We start from the raw sequence: 22259 nt of genomic DNA on the forward strand, positions 1-22259 counted from the left end.
CAACGTTGTACTTTGCTTATAGTACCAGCAGAAATATAGCATGTACTAAATAATTATTTATAAACGTATGAAGACTTGACTAGACTAATTCTAAAATACAATCTTCAGTACTGGTGTATTTATGTAACCTCTCATACAGATAGCCAGAGGTGCTGTTCATAAATAGTTATAAAATATCCAGAAAATACCAGCAGTTTACCTTCAGCTTATAAAGCAGCATGTTAAAAGAAAATTTCAGGCTTTTAGTCCCCCTACATTTCTCTCTTTCTGTCTTTCTGATGGAAACTCACAGTAATACGCCCTGCCATCTGCTACTATATATTTTTCATGAGTTTTAACATTTTGTTTTTAGAACCTGAAAGATGAGTAAAATGTCAAGTCGCCCAGAAAATAATCATAGGCACGACAACTCAAATGTTAGCTCAGCTTGTCTGTACCCAGAGTGGTTCACAGCTTGTCTGTGGCCTCCCTCTTTGCAGGCAGAGCAGGTACACCCTTGGAATTAGCTGATAACATTCCCAACACAAGGCAAGAAGGTGGGACCCACACTGGCAAAATTAATTCCCAGGGAAGAAGTGAGTTCTGTCTTGCATTATTGCAGAAATGTCTTGGGCCTTCTGCCACCTTTCTCCCTCCTCCCTTTTAAAAGCCTGTTGGTCATTCTGGTTTTTCCATGCTGCTGGATGGAGACCAGATTGGGGGTGACAAGCTGGGAAGGTGTTACCTGTTAGGAAGGTACAGCATAAAACCTTCAGCTCTAAAAAGTGCTCACAGCTCTTAATGTGGAGGGAAAGAAGTGAGCAGCCCTTCATGCCACCTCCTGTCAGGCTGTGCTCAGCCTCCCTTCCCCTCAACAATGTGTGCCCTTAGCACAGGAAGGGAATCGCTGAATTATTTGCCTCCTACCTTTTTAACCATGCAGAGATAAGGTTATTTCATTGAATAGATTCTGAGCAGCCCAGGATGGCTTTTCATGTAAGTCCTGTGCAGATCTGGTGCCTTTTATTAGAATAAGAAGCTTCCTTGGAGATCTCTGCACTCTCAGCCTGTGCAAAAGCCCTTGTTACAGCGTTGCAAGATTTTTAACTTAATATTCTGCTTCATAAGTCTGGAGCTTGGGTTCAATTATCTCAATTCTGTGCTTCATTTTGCTTATTCCTTTAGAATCTCTCTTGTTCACAGGACAGTTTTCAGGCTTTGCAGTGGAAGATGATGATCTTTACCAGGTGAGCCCTGGGAAAGACCTGAAGAAGAGCTTGTGTGCTCTAATAAGGTGGATATTGCCTCAATCTGTAAAATGGGTCATATTTTAAGGAATTGTAAGTTGAGTGTACTGTGCTTAATACCTCTACTTTCTACTATTTTTTTTGTCATTGGCATATAATTGTAGGCTAATCACTTATATAATGAAAATGTTCAGGGACAATAATTAAAATTACTGAATCATATTTTTTAAGGCACTAAGTTGTCTTTGTATTTCAAGAGTAGGGCGCCTACTAGACCTTTCAACCTTTGAAAATCTCCAGTCATTTTCATCTTTTTTTGTGCAGTTAAATACATTCCCCATTCATAGCACAGTCATGCTTCTCTGACAATAGTAATGTTTTCAACCACTTTATTAAAACCATTATTAAAACCGTGCTATACTGTATGTTGACTTGGAAAACTTATCTGTGACCTTTGCTCATCTGTTTTGGTTTTGTTTTGCCAAGTTGGCAAAGCTGGATTTCTGTGTTCCACCTGCCAGACTGAAGGAGAGAACAGTAGAGTGTAAGAGTCTGGGAGTGATCTCCTGAATGTGATATGTAGATTTTAGGAGTAACAAATCAAGAAGAGCATATTGAAACCAATGAGTGAAGCTGTACCTGATGAATAATGCTTCCCCCTTCTTCCTACATGCTGTTTTTTTGTTTGTACTGCTTTAGTGCAAGTACACAGATGCTGACAGTCAGGATGCTCACTGTCTGAGAAATGAGTCAGAATTTTGGGGAATCTGCAATCCAGTTTTTTGATGTGGAATAAGGTTGATTTAGCTTCTTCCTGTCTCTCTAGATTTTTCTTTTTGCCTTGCCCATGATTTTGAAACCTGACTGAAATGCTGTGGATGTACTTGAGCTGACGCAGAGCAATGCAGCTCTGACAGTTGCTCTGCACTCTTGTGAATGGAGCAGTGCTGGGGGCACAGGAGATCTGAAATGAATTCCTGGCTCTGGCCCAGCTTTACTGAGTGACTGCTGGAAGGTCTTTTCTCTCTGTGTGCCTTTGTTTTCCTCTCTCAGGATTCAGGGAGTAACCCAGCATTTAGTAGCTGGTTATCTTCATGAGGAGAATGATGGAGTTTTCATGCGGTCTTTAATCTTTATGTGCTAATAAAAATATCTGTACTTCTCTGTCATGCATAAAGAGCTGTTTTTAAATAGCAAAAGAAATTGAAAAGGCACACAACTGTAAAAATATTTATGTTGTTATATTAAGTTTGTGTGCCAGGTTGTGTTCTCTACAGGTATGTTTATATGCTGGTTTGCTTCTTTTTCAGGCCCTGCTTGATACTCAGAACCTTTTGAGAGCCCAGATTACTAACTTTACTTTCAACCTTGGATTTTCAGGAAAATTTTATCACACAGGTAAGAATCAAACACTAAAATTACTTTGATTTTGATGGTGTTCTGTGTAGTGTGAGGACAAGTAGGAGTGATAGAGTCACAGCATAGAGTCTTTACTATGCTGTCTTCCTGCATTAGTTGCTGGTATGGAACAGATTAAATGCCTCTGCCCTTCTATTAAAATTTAGCTCCTTTCAGTCTGCTTTTGAGTGCTAAATTCCACCAATCACTTAAAATTTTGTATTTATTTCACTGAGGGATCTGTTGAGGTACCACAGTTCATCCTTATGATTGTTTCATCTCTACTGTAGAAATATATCAGTATATATTATCCCTTAAAATAATTTTGTTTTAAAACTATATAGAAATAGGAGAGATAAAAGAAAGAGTATTAAATAGGATGTGGGCCAGCCAAGTGGTCCTGACTGTCCCATTTTGCCAGTAGTGCCTCAGCAGGAAGTATTTTAACTGGTCGCAATTTATTATGTTATCATCATTCTTACTGTTTCCAACATTTGTAAAAATATAGTAAAAGGAGAAAGTTTACTTCAGAAATGTTTGGGGATTTTGTTTTTTTTAAATTCCCTCTGCAGGGACTGAGGAGGAGGATGAGGGTGATGACCTGCTGCTGAGATCTGTGGATGAGTTCTGGTGGTTTCCCCACATGTGGAGTCACATGCAGCCACACCTCTTCCACAATGAGTCCTCACTGGTGGAGCAGATGATCCTCAACAAAAAATTTGCCTTAGTGAGTTATATTTCTGCATTTTTTATTTAATTTAGGTACTCGGAAACCATTATTCTGTTTAGACTAGGAAAAAAACCCCAAGTTTCTGAAAGAATAAATACTCCATTGAAAGGTATCAAATGACTTTGTGAAACCACTGGATGTTAGGGTTAGGTAAGTGTGCCACATTTTCAAAGATGCAGTTCTGCAGTGATAATCAATAACATCTCATATATTCCCTTTGCATCAACTTTATGTAAACTTGTTTTGAAAAGCATTGCCTTTACTAATTATTCTATAATACTATAGAATACTAATTCAGAGCAAAGCTCTGAATCAAAATGTTTCAGTGAGAATGTAAGAAAAAATCAAAACAAATTTTAGGTCTGAGGATATTGGAGAAACAGATCACAGTTAAATTCATACAATAAACAAAAATTGCCATATATAAGACATGTTATTTGTCTGAAGAGGGGGCCTGGTGTTAAGACCTATTGGTATCAAAATATCTCAGCAGACATAACTTGTTTGCTGAACTGCTTTTGCTCTTACAACAGCCTAATTTTACTTCTTCCTTTTCGAAATCCACTGGTTGCTCTTTAGCTGGGAGGTGATGGCTTTGTTCCTGCAAGGAGCAGGGGGATTTGAAATAGCAGAGCAACAAAGAATGCACTTAATGGTCATGTGTCAGTGAGTGTAGGAGAAAAAGATAGACCTGACTATCAGCCAATTAAAGTTTGTATTTGAAATCTTGGCTTTTAAGTGAGACACATGCTTTCTTTCAAACAAAGACTTCACTTAGTTTGCTGTAAATTGTAGTTGTACTGAGCACAGGACAGCTCTGCTTTATGTTTCCCTTCAAAAAGGGATTGCAGTAGGTGTTAGATTCCTGAAAATTTAAAAGTCTTGTGTCCAGAATTGCCCTTATAATATGATTCTGTGTACTGGTGCAAGCTCCCCTGGAAATCAAATGGGTCCTTGTAGTTCTGTGTGGTCTAAGACATCCTCTGGGATTAATGTGCAGGATGTAATTGTTAGAGTGTTATAAGGATAATGCATTTTCAACCCTGGTTTATGTAACTTCAGCAGTTGCCATTTACTTCACTACTTTCAATGCTTCTAATGCTTACAGATATTTTATGTTAATTTTTTTCATGTTTAGACCTACAGACATGAAGCTACTCACTATGTTTCATTTCTTCAGAGCACTTAAATTAATAACAGAGCGAAGTAGCCACTTTTTTGAAAGAGGCCAAAATTGCTGATGCCTGGTGCATTATTCACTCAATGTGTGTATTGTGTGGGAGATGTTCAACTGGGGAATAACAGTCAGTGAGGAATAATGGAGACACTAATTCATTGAAGATGATAGGCCCCTTATTGGAGTGAAAGATTTAGATTATGTTCTTATTACTGCCGATTGTCAAACTCGAGGGGAGAAGCCTTAAAAATCAGACTTTTGTTTATAGATAAATGAAGGAGATGCAGTGGGATGTTAGAGAATGCAATTTCTAACATGATCTGTGAATATTTTCCGTTCTGATGTTTATGCATGCTTAAGGGCAGTAAGAAAGATAAAAGGAAGAAGAATTGGATTATCTGTGATGGAATTAAATCGTGTAAAGCGGCGTAACTGATGGAGTATCTGCTCTTTATCTTCTTGTGCAGTACAACCAGGAGGGCAGATGTTATTCATTCCTGCTTGGCAGAATACACATGGTGCCCTTTATGTGTGCCATAAATTCCTAAAGGCAAACAAGAATTTCACAAGTCTTTAAACATAAAGAACTCAGGGTTCTCCACTGTGATTGAACCAGGCGTGTCTGTTACATACAATGAATGGTTTTGCTAACATCACACACCCATTTTTCTGGAGATTTTCATGTTCCTTAGTACCTAGGTTATTCAAAGGAAGAGGTCCAGCTATCAGCCAATGCTTTGCACACACAGTATGATTAGGAAATATGGTGAAGATGACTGTATCAATTCAAGCCATATTAACAACTCTAAGAATTCAAAGGCAGTACCAAGGCAGTCTTCCTAAATCATGGCAAAATTGATTCCTCTGATCAGACTACAAGGAATATCTGCTATATACTGTTCCTTTGAAAGGTCACCTGAAGGAAAATGCATTGGGTGTGAAGAGAATGTAATGGCACCAAGGTATGTACACACAATAAGTGCCAGCAGTCTTCAAAAATAGGAAATGTGGTACACAAGGGTTTACTGTACAGCCTCTGCCTGTAGATTGTTACAAGTGGTTATCTGTCTTCCATTTTTAATATGACACTGAAATAGTTAAGCTGGTTTTTGAAAATGGATTTGTCTTTTGAATGGACTAGAGGGGAAATGCAGTGACTCTGAAATTCAGCTCCTCATCCAAGTAATTGTGAAGGGACGTGTAGTGCAAGTTGTGGTTTTGTAGTTGTAGCTGCCAAATGCTATGTGTTGTGTTGAGTATGTGCCAGTGGTTATCTCTCTGAAATCAGAGTTTGTGAGCAAATTGCTTGCAAGAACTTCAAAGTGTGCAGCTTTCTGTTTCATGTAGATTGAATAAACCAATGTAAAATGCATTTATATCCTTCTTCCTTGCCTACTCACAAAAATATTTTCTAAAAGGGTTTTGTCTTTAAATCGTGTGTTTCATCTTCACCATGCTGCCCTCCATCTCCTTCCAGATCATCATATTTTGATATTACTGTTATTTGAATTTCAGACCTGTTCTTGGTCTTGCACAAACAAAGCATTTGAGAAATGCCAGAGCATTAAGTTTCTTAAAACTGTTGAGTGCAACCATTGTTCTGTCATGTTTTAGGAACATGGTATTCCAACTGACTTGGGCTATGCAGTGGCTCCACACCACTCAGGAGTCTATCCAGTACATGTTCAGCTTTATGATGCCTGGAAAAAGGTCTGGAACATCAGAGTAACCAGCACAGAAGAATACCCACATCTGAAACCTGCAAGGTATAGACGAGGCTTCATCCACAAAAACATCATGGTGAGTTGTGTTGCGGATGTTCATTTTGTACTCTGCCATTTCATGAACCATTTCCTTTGAAGTGGAAAAGCAGGATATCCTGAGAGTTCACACTGCAAGAAGCACACATTGCTATGCATAAGTAGCAAGGTATATTTCACAGTGCCTTGTTAATTAAAATCAGGCTGTTGCTGGTGATATTTCTGCTGATGAAGGTGGCACCCTGCTGACAGCAGTTAACAGGCTGTTAACTGTTCTAGTCCTGCGGTTAATGCTGGTTCAGAGAGCTCAAGCAAAAACTCAATTTTGCATCATTTAACACAATATGCTGGGTTAGATTTCTCTCAGGTTTTAAATTTGCATGGTACCATTAGCTGCAAAAGAGTATTGCCAGATTATGCCACCTCAGAATCTGGATCTGGCTGGGTACATGTTTTTGTCTTCCCTATGAACTGTGCATGGTTGCCCTTGTTTGGCTTCCTGCCATACACAAATACGGGCTGGGCTTTGCAGCCTGGGTTAACCCAGAGCCTCAGGAGCTGTGGGGAAGGAAGACACCCCCCACACCACCTCCAGGCTACCAAAGTGCTCTCAAATCCCACTGTTTTCCTGAATTTCCTAACTCCCAGCGCTGTCACAGCCACGTTTTCCAAAGGAAGGGCTTGTACCCAACTGACGTGGAAGGCTTGTGCTGTTTCCATCTGGGCACTGGGATGGAGGCTATTTCGGGTTCACATCTCATCAGTATTACCTCAGAACTGTTTCAAAACAGCTTTCCAAAATACTTGGTGGCATCTTCCCAAGTAACTTTCTTTTGGAGCGTGTGGGAGAGCAGTGAATGGGGTCCTGTTGTACCTCTGGCTGCAACAGGCACTTTGGGGAGGTCGAGAGCCTTGGCACGACACTTAGAACAGAATTCTGGTATTGTTCTTGCGTTGCCATGGATACCACTTCCCTAAGCTAAGCAGTAGTATTTTAACATTTTGATCTATTTTTGGGTGAAGCAAATGAAAATGATCTCCAGAAATCTAGGAACAGAACTGACACCAATATAGGGTTGAGCTACAGTTTGTACTCCTCAAAGCAATCATTGCGTGTGAAATAATGGGTGTGTGGATGTGCTTAGGGAGCACAAAGCATTTGGGGAAGACAGATTGACTCAGAATCTCCAAAAATCCCTTCCATAAATATTTGTAAAAACACGTCATTTGAAGACACATAATGAGATTTAACACAAGGACGCTGCAGCCAAAAATCCATTTCCAAAAGCAGTCTCATAAAACCACCTGTTCAGGGAGTCTCAAGCTTTCAGTTCTCCAGGGCAAATGCATCAATATTTTACATCTGCAGGCTAATAGTAATGAACACACTCAGTAGGAACATTGCTGTGTAAGATTTGTCAGAGCACCTCCCATCCAGTACAGCTTCATTCCCTGCCTCTGTGAAAAATTGTTCTCATATTTCCTCTATGAAATCCAAAGGTTTTTTAAAACTTAGGCAAGTCTATAGCAGATGTACAAATTCCATACATTTTCTGACAACACAATTTACAATTCATGATCACAGTATTCCCTACGTCACAAGAAAAAACATGTTGAGAAATTGAACTGCAAGAAATAAAGAGTATCTACAAAACCACAGCCAGTGTTAAAAAAGGCATTTGTATGCTTAAAAAGTTAATCCATCATAAGAATCCCAGTTAAGCATTATACATGAACATCCATACTCAGCTGTTGATTTTCCAGAAGGAATAGACATAATTGAAATAATCTCCAGTAAATTGTTATCTGAATTCAGGAGAAAATATTTTGAGTTTCTGATGAAAAACATAACTGCATTTAGTAGTTCATATTCAAAAGATTTGTTCTTGGAATGTTTTTAAAAATAGTTTTGCTTGTACTACATATTTCAGCCAGTCTTAAAAAATCAGCACAGTTGAATGAGAAGTAAATCTTTCTTATAAGGTGAGCATTACTGGCAAATTTCCCATGTGTCAGAGTAGAATTAATGGTCGTGATGCCTAAGCCAAAGAAAACCCAATTTGCCTTTCCAATTACAGTTTGAATTTACAACGAAGCCATCATTCAGATAAAAGTGGAACTGATTGATATAATATAGACTGATAATATTTTAGATTATCTTTCACATTATTTTAAAACTCTAGACTTCAAATACTTGGATTTAGGATGAGGTGTTAGAGACAGAATGAGTTGGAGGAGGCTCCAGAATTGTAATTTGGTGATAGAGATCAGTCTCCAATTTCAAACAAAATATGATGAATTTTTGGATGCTACGATTTTAGTGATAATAATTCATTTAGATCAGTATTGATTTCCAGCAAAGTTGAGAGGACAAATAGACCCAGCAGTTATCTGTTACTTCTCTGACTTTTATAATCTCATTAAAAGTATAAGCTCTTGAATTTTCCGTGTGTTTTTCATAAATTCAGGTGCTTCCTAGGCAAACTTGTGGCTTATTCACCCACACCATTTTCTATAAAGAGTATCCTGGAGGTCCAAAGGAATTAGACAAAAGTATTCAAGGAGGAGAGTTGTTCTTCACAGTGGTTCTCAATCCAGTAAGTACAGTGGAATTTTTAAATGTTTTTTAAAAAGTAATTGAAGAAAAAGTTCCTGAATGTTCCAGGGCTGATCAGCAGTATTGGTTACTGACAGTGAGTTCTTTTGCTTTTTCAGTTATTTCAGTTAAGGTGTATGCTCTGTTAATTGTGCAAAGCAGTCTCCACCTTTTTTTGACATCTGTGTTGTTAGTAATGCAGCAGTGCCAGCCTCTCTTGTTCTTTACTTTTTGCATGAAATAAGACCCCTCCCTGAGATTTAATATGTCAAAGAATTGGATTGTGAAGAACTGCTGTGAGTATCTCAGGTAAAGTTCGTTTCTCTGCTGTGCCAAAGTGTTGGGAGCACTTATTGAGGTGAGAAGGCTGCAAGCAAGGAATGCTTGGGCTCCAGTCAGTTTTGAGAAATTTCAGTTGCTCTCTCATAGCAGCTTCAAAGAGATCCAAGTAGAAGAACCACAGAGTTGAAAGAAAATATCTGAGTAAATGAACCATATCTGCTTAACCTTTCATTTCTCTTTAATGGAAGATAAACAAGAAGTGAGGCACTGAAACTACAGAGCACGGACAGAAGAGAGCAGCGTAGTACTGCAGAATGGTGTGGGATTAGGTCAGCTGCCTCCAAACTGACCTCTTAGACAAGCTTCTAGATGAGGCTTTCATTTGGGATCCAAATCAAACATATCAATAAAATTCTGCTGTTTCATGGAGATGTAGTCACTGGGAACACCAAAGGGAACAAAACATATTTCTACTCAAATCTTTTGGAATAACCTGAATATTTTTTTGAATAAGCCTTAATATTTTGTGTCCTTTTTTAATCTTCTGCAATGTAATGCAGTCCAAAGGGGAAACCATTTCTGAAAGCTACTTCAGCAATTTATATGGAGGTGTATTTTGCAAACCCCAGATTCTTTCAGGCTATAGTTTTGGCTCTTTGGGAGCAGTTACTGTGTTCTGTTCCCCTTTTTCATGTTCACATAGCAGAATTGGGAAATATAAACTTGCTCAGCACACGTGTGGTTTCCCTTCTGGGGGGTGGCAGTGTTGCAGTCCTGGCTTTGATGATGTGTGTCATTCCAGGCACAGCATAGAATCAGTCATAGAATAGTTTAGGGTGGAAGGGACCTTCAAGACCATCTCCTTCCAACCCCAGGTTAATAGAGCTAAGACCTGGAAAATTCACTGGGTGAGGAGGGTATTGGCACCATAGCAATCCTTTGGCAATATGTGGGTTTTGACTAGAAGTTACTCAGTGACCAAATTAGAGGAAGGCACAGAACAATATTTTCCACCTTGAAATGCAGCCACAACAGCCAAAAACTATTTTACAATGTAGGGAAACAGCAAAATTTAATATGAGTGCTTGAGGCATAAGCCTCTTTAATAAAAAGAATGAAGAGAATGAAGAGAATGGAAGGGAAGACAAGTAGTGGAACATCCCTGATTTTTGATATTCATCATGGAGGTTTGATCATGTCTGCCTGACATCCTGGAATGTGAGTGCAGTAATGTCTTTTTACACATCACAATTAGGTCTTTGATTCATGCATTGCTGTGCAGACTGTGTGATCACCTACTTCCGAAAATTATGGTATCCCAAATACAACACAGGCTAAAAGAACAGAAGCTAAATGCAGTGTTTTCTAAATATAACTGTAAATGAATATTATGCTAAAATCTGCCCAAGACTCCTTCTGAGGAATGCCTTTGAAAGACAATGCATCTGGTTTCTAAATATCTGCCTATGAACAGTTCCTGAGGGTTCTAAGCATTAGCCTGGCACATAGTCAGTTTAAAGACTGAGGTTTTTATATTTGTGGGCTTTAGGTTTTGCGTGTATTTGTCATAGTTTGCAAGTCCAAGTTGGGCAAGGATTTAGGCATTAAAATGAAGACTAAGTAGCTTTAGGAGTCTCTCTGATTATGGAGTAGCATTTTGGATTTCATAAGCTTTCTTGTGTTTTCATTAAAATTGCTATGTTTTCTTTATGTGAAACACACAGCTGTTGAGAGGATGCAAAAATTCCATTATGAGGCATTTTCAAAATGTTATTTTTCACTGATACAAAACTAAGAGAAAACACCACCCATGAATCATTACAGTGTCAGCTAAACAATGTTCTCAATAATGAGTACATAAGTAGTTAGTTTCCAAACCTGGAAAATGTGAGTGTGGATTAAATGTTAATCTTAAAAAATTTCTTCATTCTATTTAATTTGGAAGTGAATATCATTTTTGAAGTGTAAGTTGCCAGGCTGAGACGTCAGGAGCTGAGTACCCTACTCTGAAATAAGTGCCCCTAAGAATGAAGCCCAACATTTCTCAGTGCTTTGGCTGTGCAGTGGTGTAAGAGAGTCTCTGCCTCCTTACAGTGTGCTTGATCAACCACCATGTGCAGGATAAGCCACAAAAACCACAGGACTGTGTGTGCAGCTGTGAGTTTTTGTACTGAGAACCAGTGGTATGGCCCTGTTCCCAGAGCAGGTGTTTTGCAGGTATGGAAGGCCTCAGGAAATGCTGCTCTGCAGATGCTTCCCAGTTTGTGGAACTGGGAACCAGCAGTTGGACTGGTGGAGGAGCAGCAAATCTCATGGCTGGCAGGTTGTGTTCCTGTGGTTTCCATTGGTACCCCTGCACTGGTGGCTGGGACCTGATCCTGACCACTATTCCTGTAAGCCATCCCAAATTCTCCAGTGCCACCAAGCTGAAAAAGAGCCCAAGCACCAAGAGAGCACTATTACCCAATCTTCAAGTAATATTTTTGTGTCTATCTCCTGTTAAAGATCTTGCTGGCTGCAGCAGCCCTTGGGCAAGATCGTGCTATCTCAGGATCTTGCACAAAATGTTTCACAGGAAAAGAAAAAGCAAGCTTCAGCAGCCTGTATTCTTGGTGTACTGGCATCATTTCTCCCACATTATCAGCTGAATAACTCACAGGGAGGTTGAGGGACTTGCACTGATTTAGCCACAGAATTCTGGGGCAAAGCTGCAAGGAAAACGTGCATTGTAGGAGCACATAGTGATGAGTGTTTTATCCAGTCAGACACATCTCTGGTTCATTGTCTCACATAGTTACAGCTTTTCATACCACTGTACCGTCTTTAAAACATTTTAGCAAGCGTTTTTCCTGATAAACTAGTTAGAATCTTCAGTGATTTCAGATTCATCTCTCTCTGCAATATGCAGTGAAGTTCTTGGATTAGTAAAACAAATTTCTGTTCAGTGTGTCTTAGAGCAAAATTGTCCCAGTTTCCTAAATGTGTCCCTTGTAGCAAGTGAGCCATTAGGTTTTGAGCTATGTATAATGAAGAGGTCGCTATAGACACTGCTGTCAACTGTACCATTGCTTCTCAGATCCTTTGAACTGCAGGAGATACAGATCTGGAGCTTTTCTATCCTACGAGATGAATGTTGAAGGGTAACCAACAGTTCATAAAATTTTCTGTACCTTTTCTGCCCCTAAGAAGAAGAAACAGAATGCAGTAATTGCGTTACGTGCACTTACATGCACTTCCTTGCAAAGTACTGTGTGTCTGCAGATGGAAAGGGAAAATGCCCTGTGGAGAGGAATTTGGTGAAAGCCTTCAAATGGTTGACAGCCCAACAATGAAACTAATGTGTAGCCAGCTGTGTGCTCTTGACGTGGTTACAGCAGTGCTGATGAAGAGGAAAGGCTGCTAATGCTTTAGGCACTTTGACTGATCTTAAAATAATTGTAATCTTTGTGTGCGTTCAGTTCTAAGTATTATTTTCTTCTAATTTTTACCTCTCCCCAGTTGCAGTGAGTAGAGCTGTTATTAAGCTAATTGACTTGCAGCAAGGGAGGAATTATCTCCTTTAGCACTGAAAATGAGAGGATTTGTATGAGCATCAGCAGAACTTGCTGTGTCTTAATGTGACCCTGAACTGGCACTGTAGAAGAAAATCAAAATCAAAGACACTCAGACTCAGATCTTCCCTTTCTGTCCATCTTGCTTGGCACAGCCTCATATTTAACTGTAGTGAGTGTAAGAAGCAGGAAAGTTGGTTCAGTTTGACAGGCTTACCCCATTTCATGGGTGAGAAAGGCATCAATTCCATCTCTCCTCTGTCCTCTCATGCCTGTAACTCCAGCAATAGTTGCCATCAGCTGGGGCAGGGGGAGAAATCAGTTTGGCCAAGCATTTTGGCTGACTGCAGAGCACAAGCATTCTTTGCTTTCCTATCTGTTCTTCAAAACCCACCCATAAAAGCCAGACAGAGTCTGGTATTTTGTGGGTGGAATAAGAAAGGAAAAAATAATTCCCAAGTGAACAGTCAGTGTGGAGGGGCTGTGGAACAGACGAGAATAGTTGTCTCTTTAGAGCTGATTCCTTCTAACAGTGGGCAGGAAATGCATTGAAACTGTGGCAATCAGAATTCTTTACTCTTCTGTGATCCTTAAAATTCTTGAATGGAAAGCTTTGTGCCAGTGGTTTAAAGTCGAGCAAGTCTTTTGAACAGTAGTACCATTACTCAGTCAGCAGGGGAATGAGCAGCAGCAGCAGAAAATAAACTTGAGGTTCCTGCCTGTCAGATCAACAATTCAGAACTACATCAAATAGATGATTTTGTTTGAGCTCATAACTCTTCTCTGGCTCCATTGTATTTATGGTGGAGACACCACTGTGTAAATGGAGTGGGCAGGTCCATGGCAGCTGTGAAAGCAGCAGGACAACCTCAGGGCTAAAGAGGGACTTGCAAGCTGGAATCTCCGTGGTGGAATTGAACACAGCTTTTCTGCAAGCATCCAGGTCTGAAAGGACTGTCTTTCACCTATTAAAAATACTTATTCAATGTAGACTCTGCTCTGATTTGTTGTTCCATCACTTTGGCAGTCTAATGGAGCAAAACCTGCTGTTACTGACTGTGAATAGCTGAAACAAAACTGTTTGGTGTAACTTGGAAACAATAGCAGAACTGCAAACAGTGTGCACAATGCCAAATTAATTGGAATATAGGTGTTGTGAGAGTTGCATGTACTCTCATGGCCTGTAAACATGTGCTCAGCAGCTGAAATAGCAGCAATATTCCAAATTGGTAATACATCTGCTGTGAGTACCTGGCTGAGACCACAGAATTAATTGTCAATCATAATTTAACTTCAATTTGAAGGGTTGTGCATAATTTCATTGGGTTGGGTGGCCTCAATGCTACTTGTAATGTTCTTGCACAGATGGGAGGGTGACATAGTGCCTGTGACTAAAGTACCTTGATGACTGTTTGATTAGTAGGAATTTATTCAATTTGGAATTGCCTGCAATAGATCTATATATGGTTAAAAAATAAGTGTCCAGTATGTAATAAGTGTTCATTACCTATTTTTTTTTTAATACCAGCTCTTGTAGTTGTAGATTTGAAATGCCAAAATAATTAAAATCTTCAAGATCATCCATGTCCTGCAAGTCTCAGACTTCCCTCCACTTCCCTTTCTGCTGCAGTTGATGTCTGAAAAAAATCTCTCTGCTCTGGGGTCTGATCCTGGCAGCTTAAGAGAGACTCCTTGAAGAAGCCAGGGGCCCTAGGAAGGGCTAGTCACTCTTGGGAATGGCAATATCATTCCTTTGGGAGGCAGACACCTCTATTTTATCAGAAAACAGCAGCTGTTCCTCAGACTCCAGAAGCTTGCTTTGAGTAGTGTCCTTGTATATTTTCCATAGGTGCAGCATCCTCATAATCTTGATTTTGTAGTGATCGGTATTTTTTAAAATACCCAGCCAGCTAACATCCATCACTAGAAGTTGGGTAACTTGTTGCATTGTTTCCTTCTGTGTAAGTTGTTTATCAAGCATCTCTCTGCTCTTGATACATAAATTAGATCATCTAATTTATGTATCATCATCATGCTGGTTCATCTTTTCCTGAGACAGGATTTAATAGCAGCAGCTCCTTCTGAGTCTCAGCTCTGGTTTGTTGACCTAGAAGCTGTTGCCTCTAACTGGGAAATGTTGTAGTAAGGAAATAAACTGTATGGAATGAGCAGTCAAAAAAATAAAAGCTCTTTCTCCTGACTGCTTGTTCTCATTTCCCTACATTTCTGCAGTACCAGACAGAATCCCAAATAAGATCAGGACTCAGGAAGGAGAGCAAATGAAACTTAGACCCTTTCACTCTGGGGAACAAGAAAATCCTGAGGAGAAGCTTGAAGGAGAAGGCAGAGCACAGGAGAGCACCTTTGCAGCTCTGATCTGAAAATGTGTGAGAGCAGCAAAGGAGCTGCTGCCCAGAGGCCAGATTTAGTCCCAAACCATCATTTTAAAAACTGTCTGCATTCCATTTCAGTTCCCCTGTGAAGGATATTAAATCCCGTGGAGAGTGTGCATTGAAGTGCAACCAAGATGATGGTTTGTTTATGAGGAACAGCTAAAAAAGGGTGATCCTTCTGCACTGAAATAAAGAAAATGCTGAGATGCCTGAAAGAAATGATTTGAGAAGAGTGCTGGAAATAATAAAATCAAATCAGCTCTTTTTATCTGAAAGGGAGGTTAAAATGCTTGTTAGAGTAAATATAAGTATATTCACAGCTGCTTCCCTATTGAAGGAGGAATAAAGAAATATATGAAGTTCTGTTTGTATTTTACAGCGTTTCCCAGAGGTGGAAGATTTTTGAAGAAATAGTCTTATTTACTGGGTCTAGCCTTGGGACATGGCCACAAAGGATTCCTTTTAGAGCTCCTAAAGGAATCCTAAAAGGATGGTGGTTCCAAGAGAGTACATCTTTAGAAGCAAGAGAGTAAATCTTAAGCATGCTATTAGTTGCAGAGAAAGAATAATGATCCTTGTTAATTAGAACTTGTTTGAATGACTCAGAACATGGTATGATAGAGCAAATTACAGCATCATAAACCCAGTATGGAAGGGAAAAATCATCATTATGTTTTGTGCTGGTGTGAAATGGCACCACCTGCAGATGGAAGGGGATTGGTGTGTGTCCCCATCCTTCTGCACAGGGAAGTGGGGAGTGATCCACCATCCCTCTCAGCTGATCTCTGATATTTATGATGCCATCTAGAAGAGTCTTTTTCTACAATGTAAAGTCATGTATCTTCTTGGCTAAGTATGGATTTTTTAAAAGATTCAGCCATTAAAGTTTTCAACCAGCATTTGATCATTTTTGTGCTGTAAATAATTAACCATGAAGTATTTGACTTAAAAAATATAACTAAAATGGGAGCTTAGGTCTCGGGTAATTTTTCCCCTTCACTGACACAATTTCATATGCTGGAAATTATTTATGATGATATGTCCAGTCAATTTCTGAGCCTGTACTGGCATTCTTGAAATTACAGTGATATTCTTTTCAGGGAAAGAATAATTATATTTTCCCTGAACTAGCAATCTTTTCAACTTCTTCTGCTTTTTCTTTCATGGCAGTGCAGTATCCGTTGGCAAGTAAGGAGTTGCCAGGAGGTGAATTGACATTAAAATGTCAGAGTTGAGCCCACATGTAGGAAAGAAAGGGGCTGTCAGGAAAGCAGGTTAACCTTTTTTATGGAAACCTGCTGATTGCGACTTTAGTGAGAACAACGTGGTCCTGTGGCTGCGCTGTTCCTGCTTTGAGAACTGAGATGAAAAAGGAAACTTGAAAAGGTTACACATCTGGTGCCTAAAGGGAAGGGGTTTTCAGTCTCAGCCCTAGCCACAAAGAAAGATCATCTCCTAGTGATTTAGCACTGTGTATCTTCTGATTTTACTGTAAATACCAGCTTTTCATTATTTTCCTTTTCTTTCCTTAAGCTAAGGACTGGAATTCCTTTACAAAATATTAACTTCAGTTCCTGAACTAATTTCAGCATTCTGACCATGATAAGCTTTTCTTTTTTTGAAGCGGCTTACTTCAGGTTTTACTTTAAATAGAAATTGCTCATTCATGGCATTAGCAGATTTATTTATAAAAAGAGTCATGTTTCTAATTTTTTTAAGGGAAATTTTTTTAAGGGTCTGGAGAGTTTATCTTGGGGGAGTTCTACTTAAAAAAAATGTAAAGAACGAAATCACTGGTTTGCAGATTTCAGTGCAAGAGCAGACTGTTGCATCAGTGAAAAATTTCCTTGGAAAGGGATCACTGTAGAAAAAGAGGGGGTTCTGTCTGCAGCCCTTCCTTGCAGTCTGTGCATCCCTGCTCTGTTCACCTGTTCAGTTTAGGTGTATCCAAAAATGCCCTTCCTGTGAGAAACCTTCATGGAAGCACTGCTTCCATTGGGTGTGCAGAAGTGCAGTTGGAGCAAGAGCTGGAATGGGAGGGTCTATCTGCGTATCACCTTCGTAGTAAGATAGTGGGAAAGTAACATACCAGCAGCCTTCAAACTTTTGGTGTTTTTTGTTTGGGAATATTCCATGCAGTTATTTGAAAGTGCTCAGGTTTCAGATTTTTTTGGTCTGTTTTGCATGTTAAAGTCACAGCAATAGAGCTCAGCTGCTTCCCTGGTCTGTGACGGCTTTACTCTTCTATGAAATCAGAAATTATATTATAAACAGATATGTTTTAGTACAGTATTGTATTATATTATATTCAGAAATATATATATTTTTAACATTGCATTTTTATTCCCCTGAAAGTAAAGCAGTGGGCACTGTTTTTGCTGTGTGCCATCAAGTGAGTGCACATAAAGGTTCTGTCAGTGCTGCTCAAGCCCAGGGTAGCACTGCACATCCTGCAGCTCACAGAGCTCATGGCACCTGGTCCAGCCATTTCCTCACTGCTTGCATTGAGTTGACTGAGCAGAAAGAAGTGATTCAGTGAGGGGCCAGGGTAGTAAGGGCTGTGTCAGTGTGATCCCAACCCTGGGTGAGGTTGGGGCTGTGTGAGTGTGATCCCAGACCTGGGTGAGGTTTGGGCTGTGCGAGCGTGATCCCAAACCTGGGTGAGGTTTGGGCTGTGCGAGCGTGATCCCAGACCTGGGTGAGGTTTGCTGCCCAAAGAGCCAAGTGTGGATGATGAGGTTTCCATTCCCTGGGGCTGCATTGCCATCTAGCGGTGCAGGGGCTCGAGGTGTGCTGTTCGTTTTGTCTCCACAGATCAGCATCTTCATGACACACCTGTCCAATTACGGCAACGACCGCCTGGGCTTGTACACCTTTGTCAATCTGGCCAACTTCGTGCATACCTGGACAAACCTGAAACTGCAAACCCTGCCCCCCGTCCAGCTGGCTCACAAGTATTTTGAGCTATTCCCTGAGCAGAAGGACCCTCTCTGGCAGGTGAAGGCTGAGCAAGAGATCAGAAAAAAATTGTCTTGGTGTTGTGTTTTTTTTTTAATTCTTTGTTTCAGGTTCTTGTTGAGAAAAGCAGTATATTTTTAAGTTAGTTCCATAAAACAGGCAACTGAAGCTTCAGGATGCGCTTGTGGTCCCCGTCACTTGTTAGAGGCCGTGTAATTAATATGCGTTAGGATGCACAACTAAAATTATCTTTATTTTGTTTTATTTGTGACACTACTTGCCTTCAAAAATGTGGGGAAAGGCAGGCGAGTGCATGTTGTGTTATTTCTCTTCTCCTTTTGGAACTAACAGGAATAAAGCCTTTGACAGGCAGATTTATATGCATCTTCTAGCAGTTGAAGAAATGAGTTTTTCTCCAAGTGTGTAAGGAGAAGAGAGCATCCAAAAAGAGAAAATAGCATTAAGATCATGGATACCCTAATTAGCCAAGTGGAAATAGATAAGATAATCAGAAGTTATTCACAGTAGGTTGGGAGCTGCCTAAGGAAGAAGTTTGCCAAGAAGCTGTAGATACCCGAGTCCTGACAGTGATAATATTAACCCAAATAAAATCTTTTTAAGGTGGCTTGGTGGAAATACTCTAAGGAGCAAACTTTACTAAATCAAACATAAAAATGCGTTTCAGCTTGCTTACTAAAATGTTTTCCAGTGCTGAATATTGAATTTCCAACTTAGGGTCGGAGATTGCAAATTTGTACTTAAATATGCATCTTGAAATTCATGCTGGTTTTGAATAAAACATTGAACTAGAGGGGGAAATGTCAAGGATTTTGCATAATACTGAGAATAATTTTTAAAATGGAAATTAGCCTGTAGCCAAATTACTTGGAAAATTGTAATTACTTAGAATTATAGTTATAAAAAAGACATTTTTAAGTTACAGCGAGCAAGACATACTCTATGTGGTGTATTTTGTCCATAATTGATGTGATTTTGAATACAGATATATATTCTTAAAGCCTCTGAGGGGTATGTGAAGATAATTCTCTTCATCTCGGTGCAGTATTGCCAAACCAGTGTCAAAAATTGTTTGTGAGTAGCATTTCCAGAACAAATTTAAACTGATTCAATTGTGAAGCAGCAAAGATTAATATTAGGTACTGATTTGAAATGCAAGATCAGAATATGTATTTGTGAATAGAAAGCCTTAAATCATAATAAACTTACTCTTTTAGTTTTAAAATGCAGCAGATGTAGTATGGTAGCTGTTACAGGAATGGGGCAACTATATATGTGTAGGATATATTTCTTCAACATGCTTCTCCTTAAAAAAATTCCAGACTTTTAAGCGAATCAGGTTCTGACCTGGTTACATTGGAAATAGCATTCAGAATTGCTGGAATAGTTCTGGAATGCATTGGTTTTCAGTCATAAGAAAAAATAATTTTTGGTAAGAATTTTTGTTCATGGGTGAAAAATAGATAATTTATATATGAACCTTTTCAGATGTGATTGCCAATGAAACTCTGAGTTTTCTTCTCTGTTTTAGAACCCCTGTGATGACAAACGGCACAAAGATATCTGGTCTAAGGAAAAAACCTGTGATCGGTTACCAAAATTCTTGGTTGTAGGACCCCAGAAAACTGGTGAGATTTTCTTTTATTCCAACAAGATAGGCTGTGTGTAAGTTCAGATACATAAAACAATTAATCACTGCTGACTCAGGCTGCTGTGTAGAGATCTTGATCATCCAACAGCATTATTTTATTTTTGAATACCATGCTAACGTAGCTTAAATCATGTAAATCACAACAGCAGTCAGTACACATTGGGAATGCAGGGTTCAGGCGTGTTCAGGTTTCTTTGGGCTTTATGTCAAAGTGAGTAAACTTTGATAAAGAGGTGAACAAGACAGACAAGCTCTTGTCAAAGTGGAAGAAAGAAAAGGACAGGACAGAGACATCTTTCAAATGGGTTGGATTCTGAATTGCAAGTTCTTGTGTGTGTCTTGTTTATAGAATATTGCTATTTCTTGGCATTTTTTTCAAGTCAAGAAGTTCCTAATGGGCAGTTTTAATTACAAGATTGCACTAGTTTATAAATTTACTCAATGGTTATTTTTGTTCTCTGTGATCAGAAAATTGCAAAATTCCTTTCATCTTCACCAATCCCCAAAGCTACTGAATGCAACATATTTTAAAATTATTTTTGTGACAGTCTCATATACATAAATCATTGTTTTTTAAAACAGACTATTTTAATTTGGAAAAACAGATTTCAACACTGGTACTTCAGTTGTCTGTATTAACTAATTACAGTTCTTAATATGTCCTAATTCTAAAAGCTCAGAAAGTGCAGGATCTTATGTGACATAAATCGACATCCCCTCAGTGAGTTGAAATGGAATAAAGCTGATTTAGTCCCATCTGCAGCCCAAAAAATATGTGTGTGTGTGTGTTTTTATTTTAAATCTTGGACTTTTATCCTATTTGCAGGTACTACAGCCTTGTATTTGTTCCTGATCATGCATCCTTCCATCATTAGTAACTCCCCCAGCCCAAAAACCTTTGAGGAGGTACAGTTCTTTAATAGAAATAACTACCACAGGGGGATTGATTGGTAAGATGGGTTATTAGTATAAATCTAAAAGTTTATATATTGTGAACAATAGAAAAATGACATTACTGTTGGTAATGGTAACTGTGCATATATAAAGTGAGATAAGAAATAACCTTCAGTGTCTTTCTGAAATGAGAAGTAAATGCAAGTGAATAATGATCTTACTACAGAATATCTTAAATGCACTAATTTTTGTGAGGCTTTCTTGTAAATATCCAGATATGACTATCTGCAGAGGAATAACAAAATAATGTATTTCTTGTTACACATGCCTTTGAAAGTGGGACAGTAATGGTTGGTGGTTGGCTATATGGACACAAAAGTTATCTTCCTGCTGGAAATCTTATTTCTTAAGAGAAAAACAAAGATACTATCAGGAAGAGGCATTTCTTCCTTTAAGTAGAATATAGCAGTAGCAATAATGTAAATAATAAAAAATGGGGACAGGGAAAGCCTCTCAAAATGCTCTTTGAAGATCAGGTAATTAGGAGAATGTGTCTGTGTGGGTCAGTAAGTGGTGCTGAGACAGAGCCTGTGTCCCTGCTGCCACACTCACTGTGGCTCCCTTGGAGTCACCAGGCACAGCTGCACCTGAAGGTCACTCCTGATTCCTCTGTTTTCCCCAAGTGCTGCACTGTAAAGCACTGCAGCATGAAAGCTGCTGACATGCTGTAGCAGCTGGGGAGCACCAGGGAAGGATTATTGATTTCTTGTCTTGTTTCTTTATTTTGCCCCCAGTTTAAGGGAGAGTACTTTTATTGCCTTGGACTCTGTATTCATCCATAAAATGAGCAGGGTGAAGGCTGTTGTGTGCTCTCAGTGCAGACACATCAGATGCAGTTTGTTTGGCACACCCCTCGTGTTCCCAGAGGTGGAATTGCTGTGGATCCCACATTCTCACTGGGAAGGCTGCTGAGTCAGCTCTTGTGCTGGTGGAGATGTGCTGGGTGAATGAATGAGTGAGTGGCACTGGGAAATGGCTGCCGAGGCATTGGCAGCCCGTGAGGAGGACGTGCAGGCGAGGCAGAGCAGCTCCATGCTGATGGAACAGCCCAAGTGCAGCGAGCCTGTTCTTCCACAAAATCCATGTTTTCATGTTGCTGGAAAACTACTGTGCTGCTTCTCTCTTTCCTCCTGCCTTACCCACTTCCCCAAGGTGCAGGTACAATGTGGCTGCCACACACACGTCAGATTACCTTCATCCTAACGTGGCACCGTGAGTGAGGCTCACAGTGGACAGCCTGTCTAAACCAGGCACAGCCCTTGGGCAGGTTCTCACCACAGCACCCACTCTGTGCCCCACCACCCCTGCCAGGTTCCCACAGTTAAGTCTCAGATCCTCAGCACTCCCTCTTGGTGTTGTTGCATAATTCTTAGATTTGCATTCTGTCTGCCAGGCAGATCTCTCAGACCACCTAGTCTGATAGGGTGTTTAAATGCTGGCTTGTAATGAGCTTGCCACTTTGTAATTAGATACAAGGGCTCTCCTCATTAGTCCATTAATTGGCTGGTATTCCTGCAAGACTCACAAATGGCAATCGGTTCAATTTTGTTTACAGTTGTGGAGAT

At 39.7% G+C, this 22259-nt stretch overlaps 1 protein-coding gene across 2 annotated transcripts in view; it reads left to right on the forward strand.

Annotated features, from left to right (window-relative positions):
• Nucleotides 1-22259, forward strand: part of LOC129120450 (bifunctional heparan sulfate N-deacetylase/N-sulfotransferase 3) — a 52463-nt gene that overhangs the window by 21848 nt on the left and 8356 nt on the right. For both annotated transcript variants that reach the window (XM_054633058.2, XM_077176717.1), the window contains exons 3-9: nt 2537-2624; nt 3197-3351; nt 6146-6331; nt 8760-8888; nt 17928-18110; nt 19621-19717; nt 20567-20690. In XM_054633058.2, coding sequence (XP_054489033.2) covers nt 2537-2624; nt 3197-3351; nt 6146-6331; nt 8760-8888; nt 17928-18110; nt 19621-19717; nt 20567-20690 — 962 coding nt within the window. The remainder of the gene's footprint in view (nt 1-2536; nt 2625-3196; nt 3352-6145; nt 6332-8759; nt 8889-17927; nt 18111-19620; nt 19718-20566; nt 20691-22259) is intronic.

This window comes from Agelaius phoeniceus, chromosome 4, assembly GCF_051311805.1.
Source record: "Agelaius phoeniceus isolate bAgePho1 chromosome 4, bAgePho1.hap1, whole genome shotgun sequence".
NCBI classification, from domain to species: Eukaryota; Metazoa; Chordata; class Aves; order Passeriformes; family Icteridae; genus Agelaius; species Agelaius phoeniceus.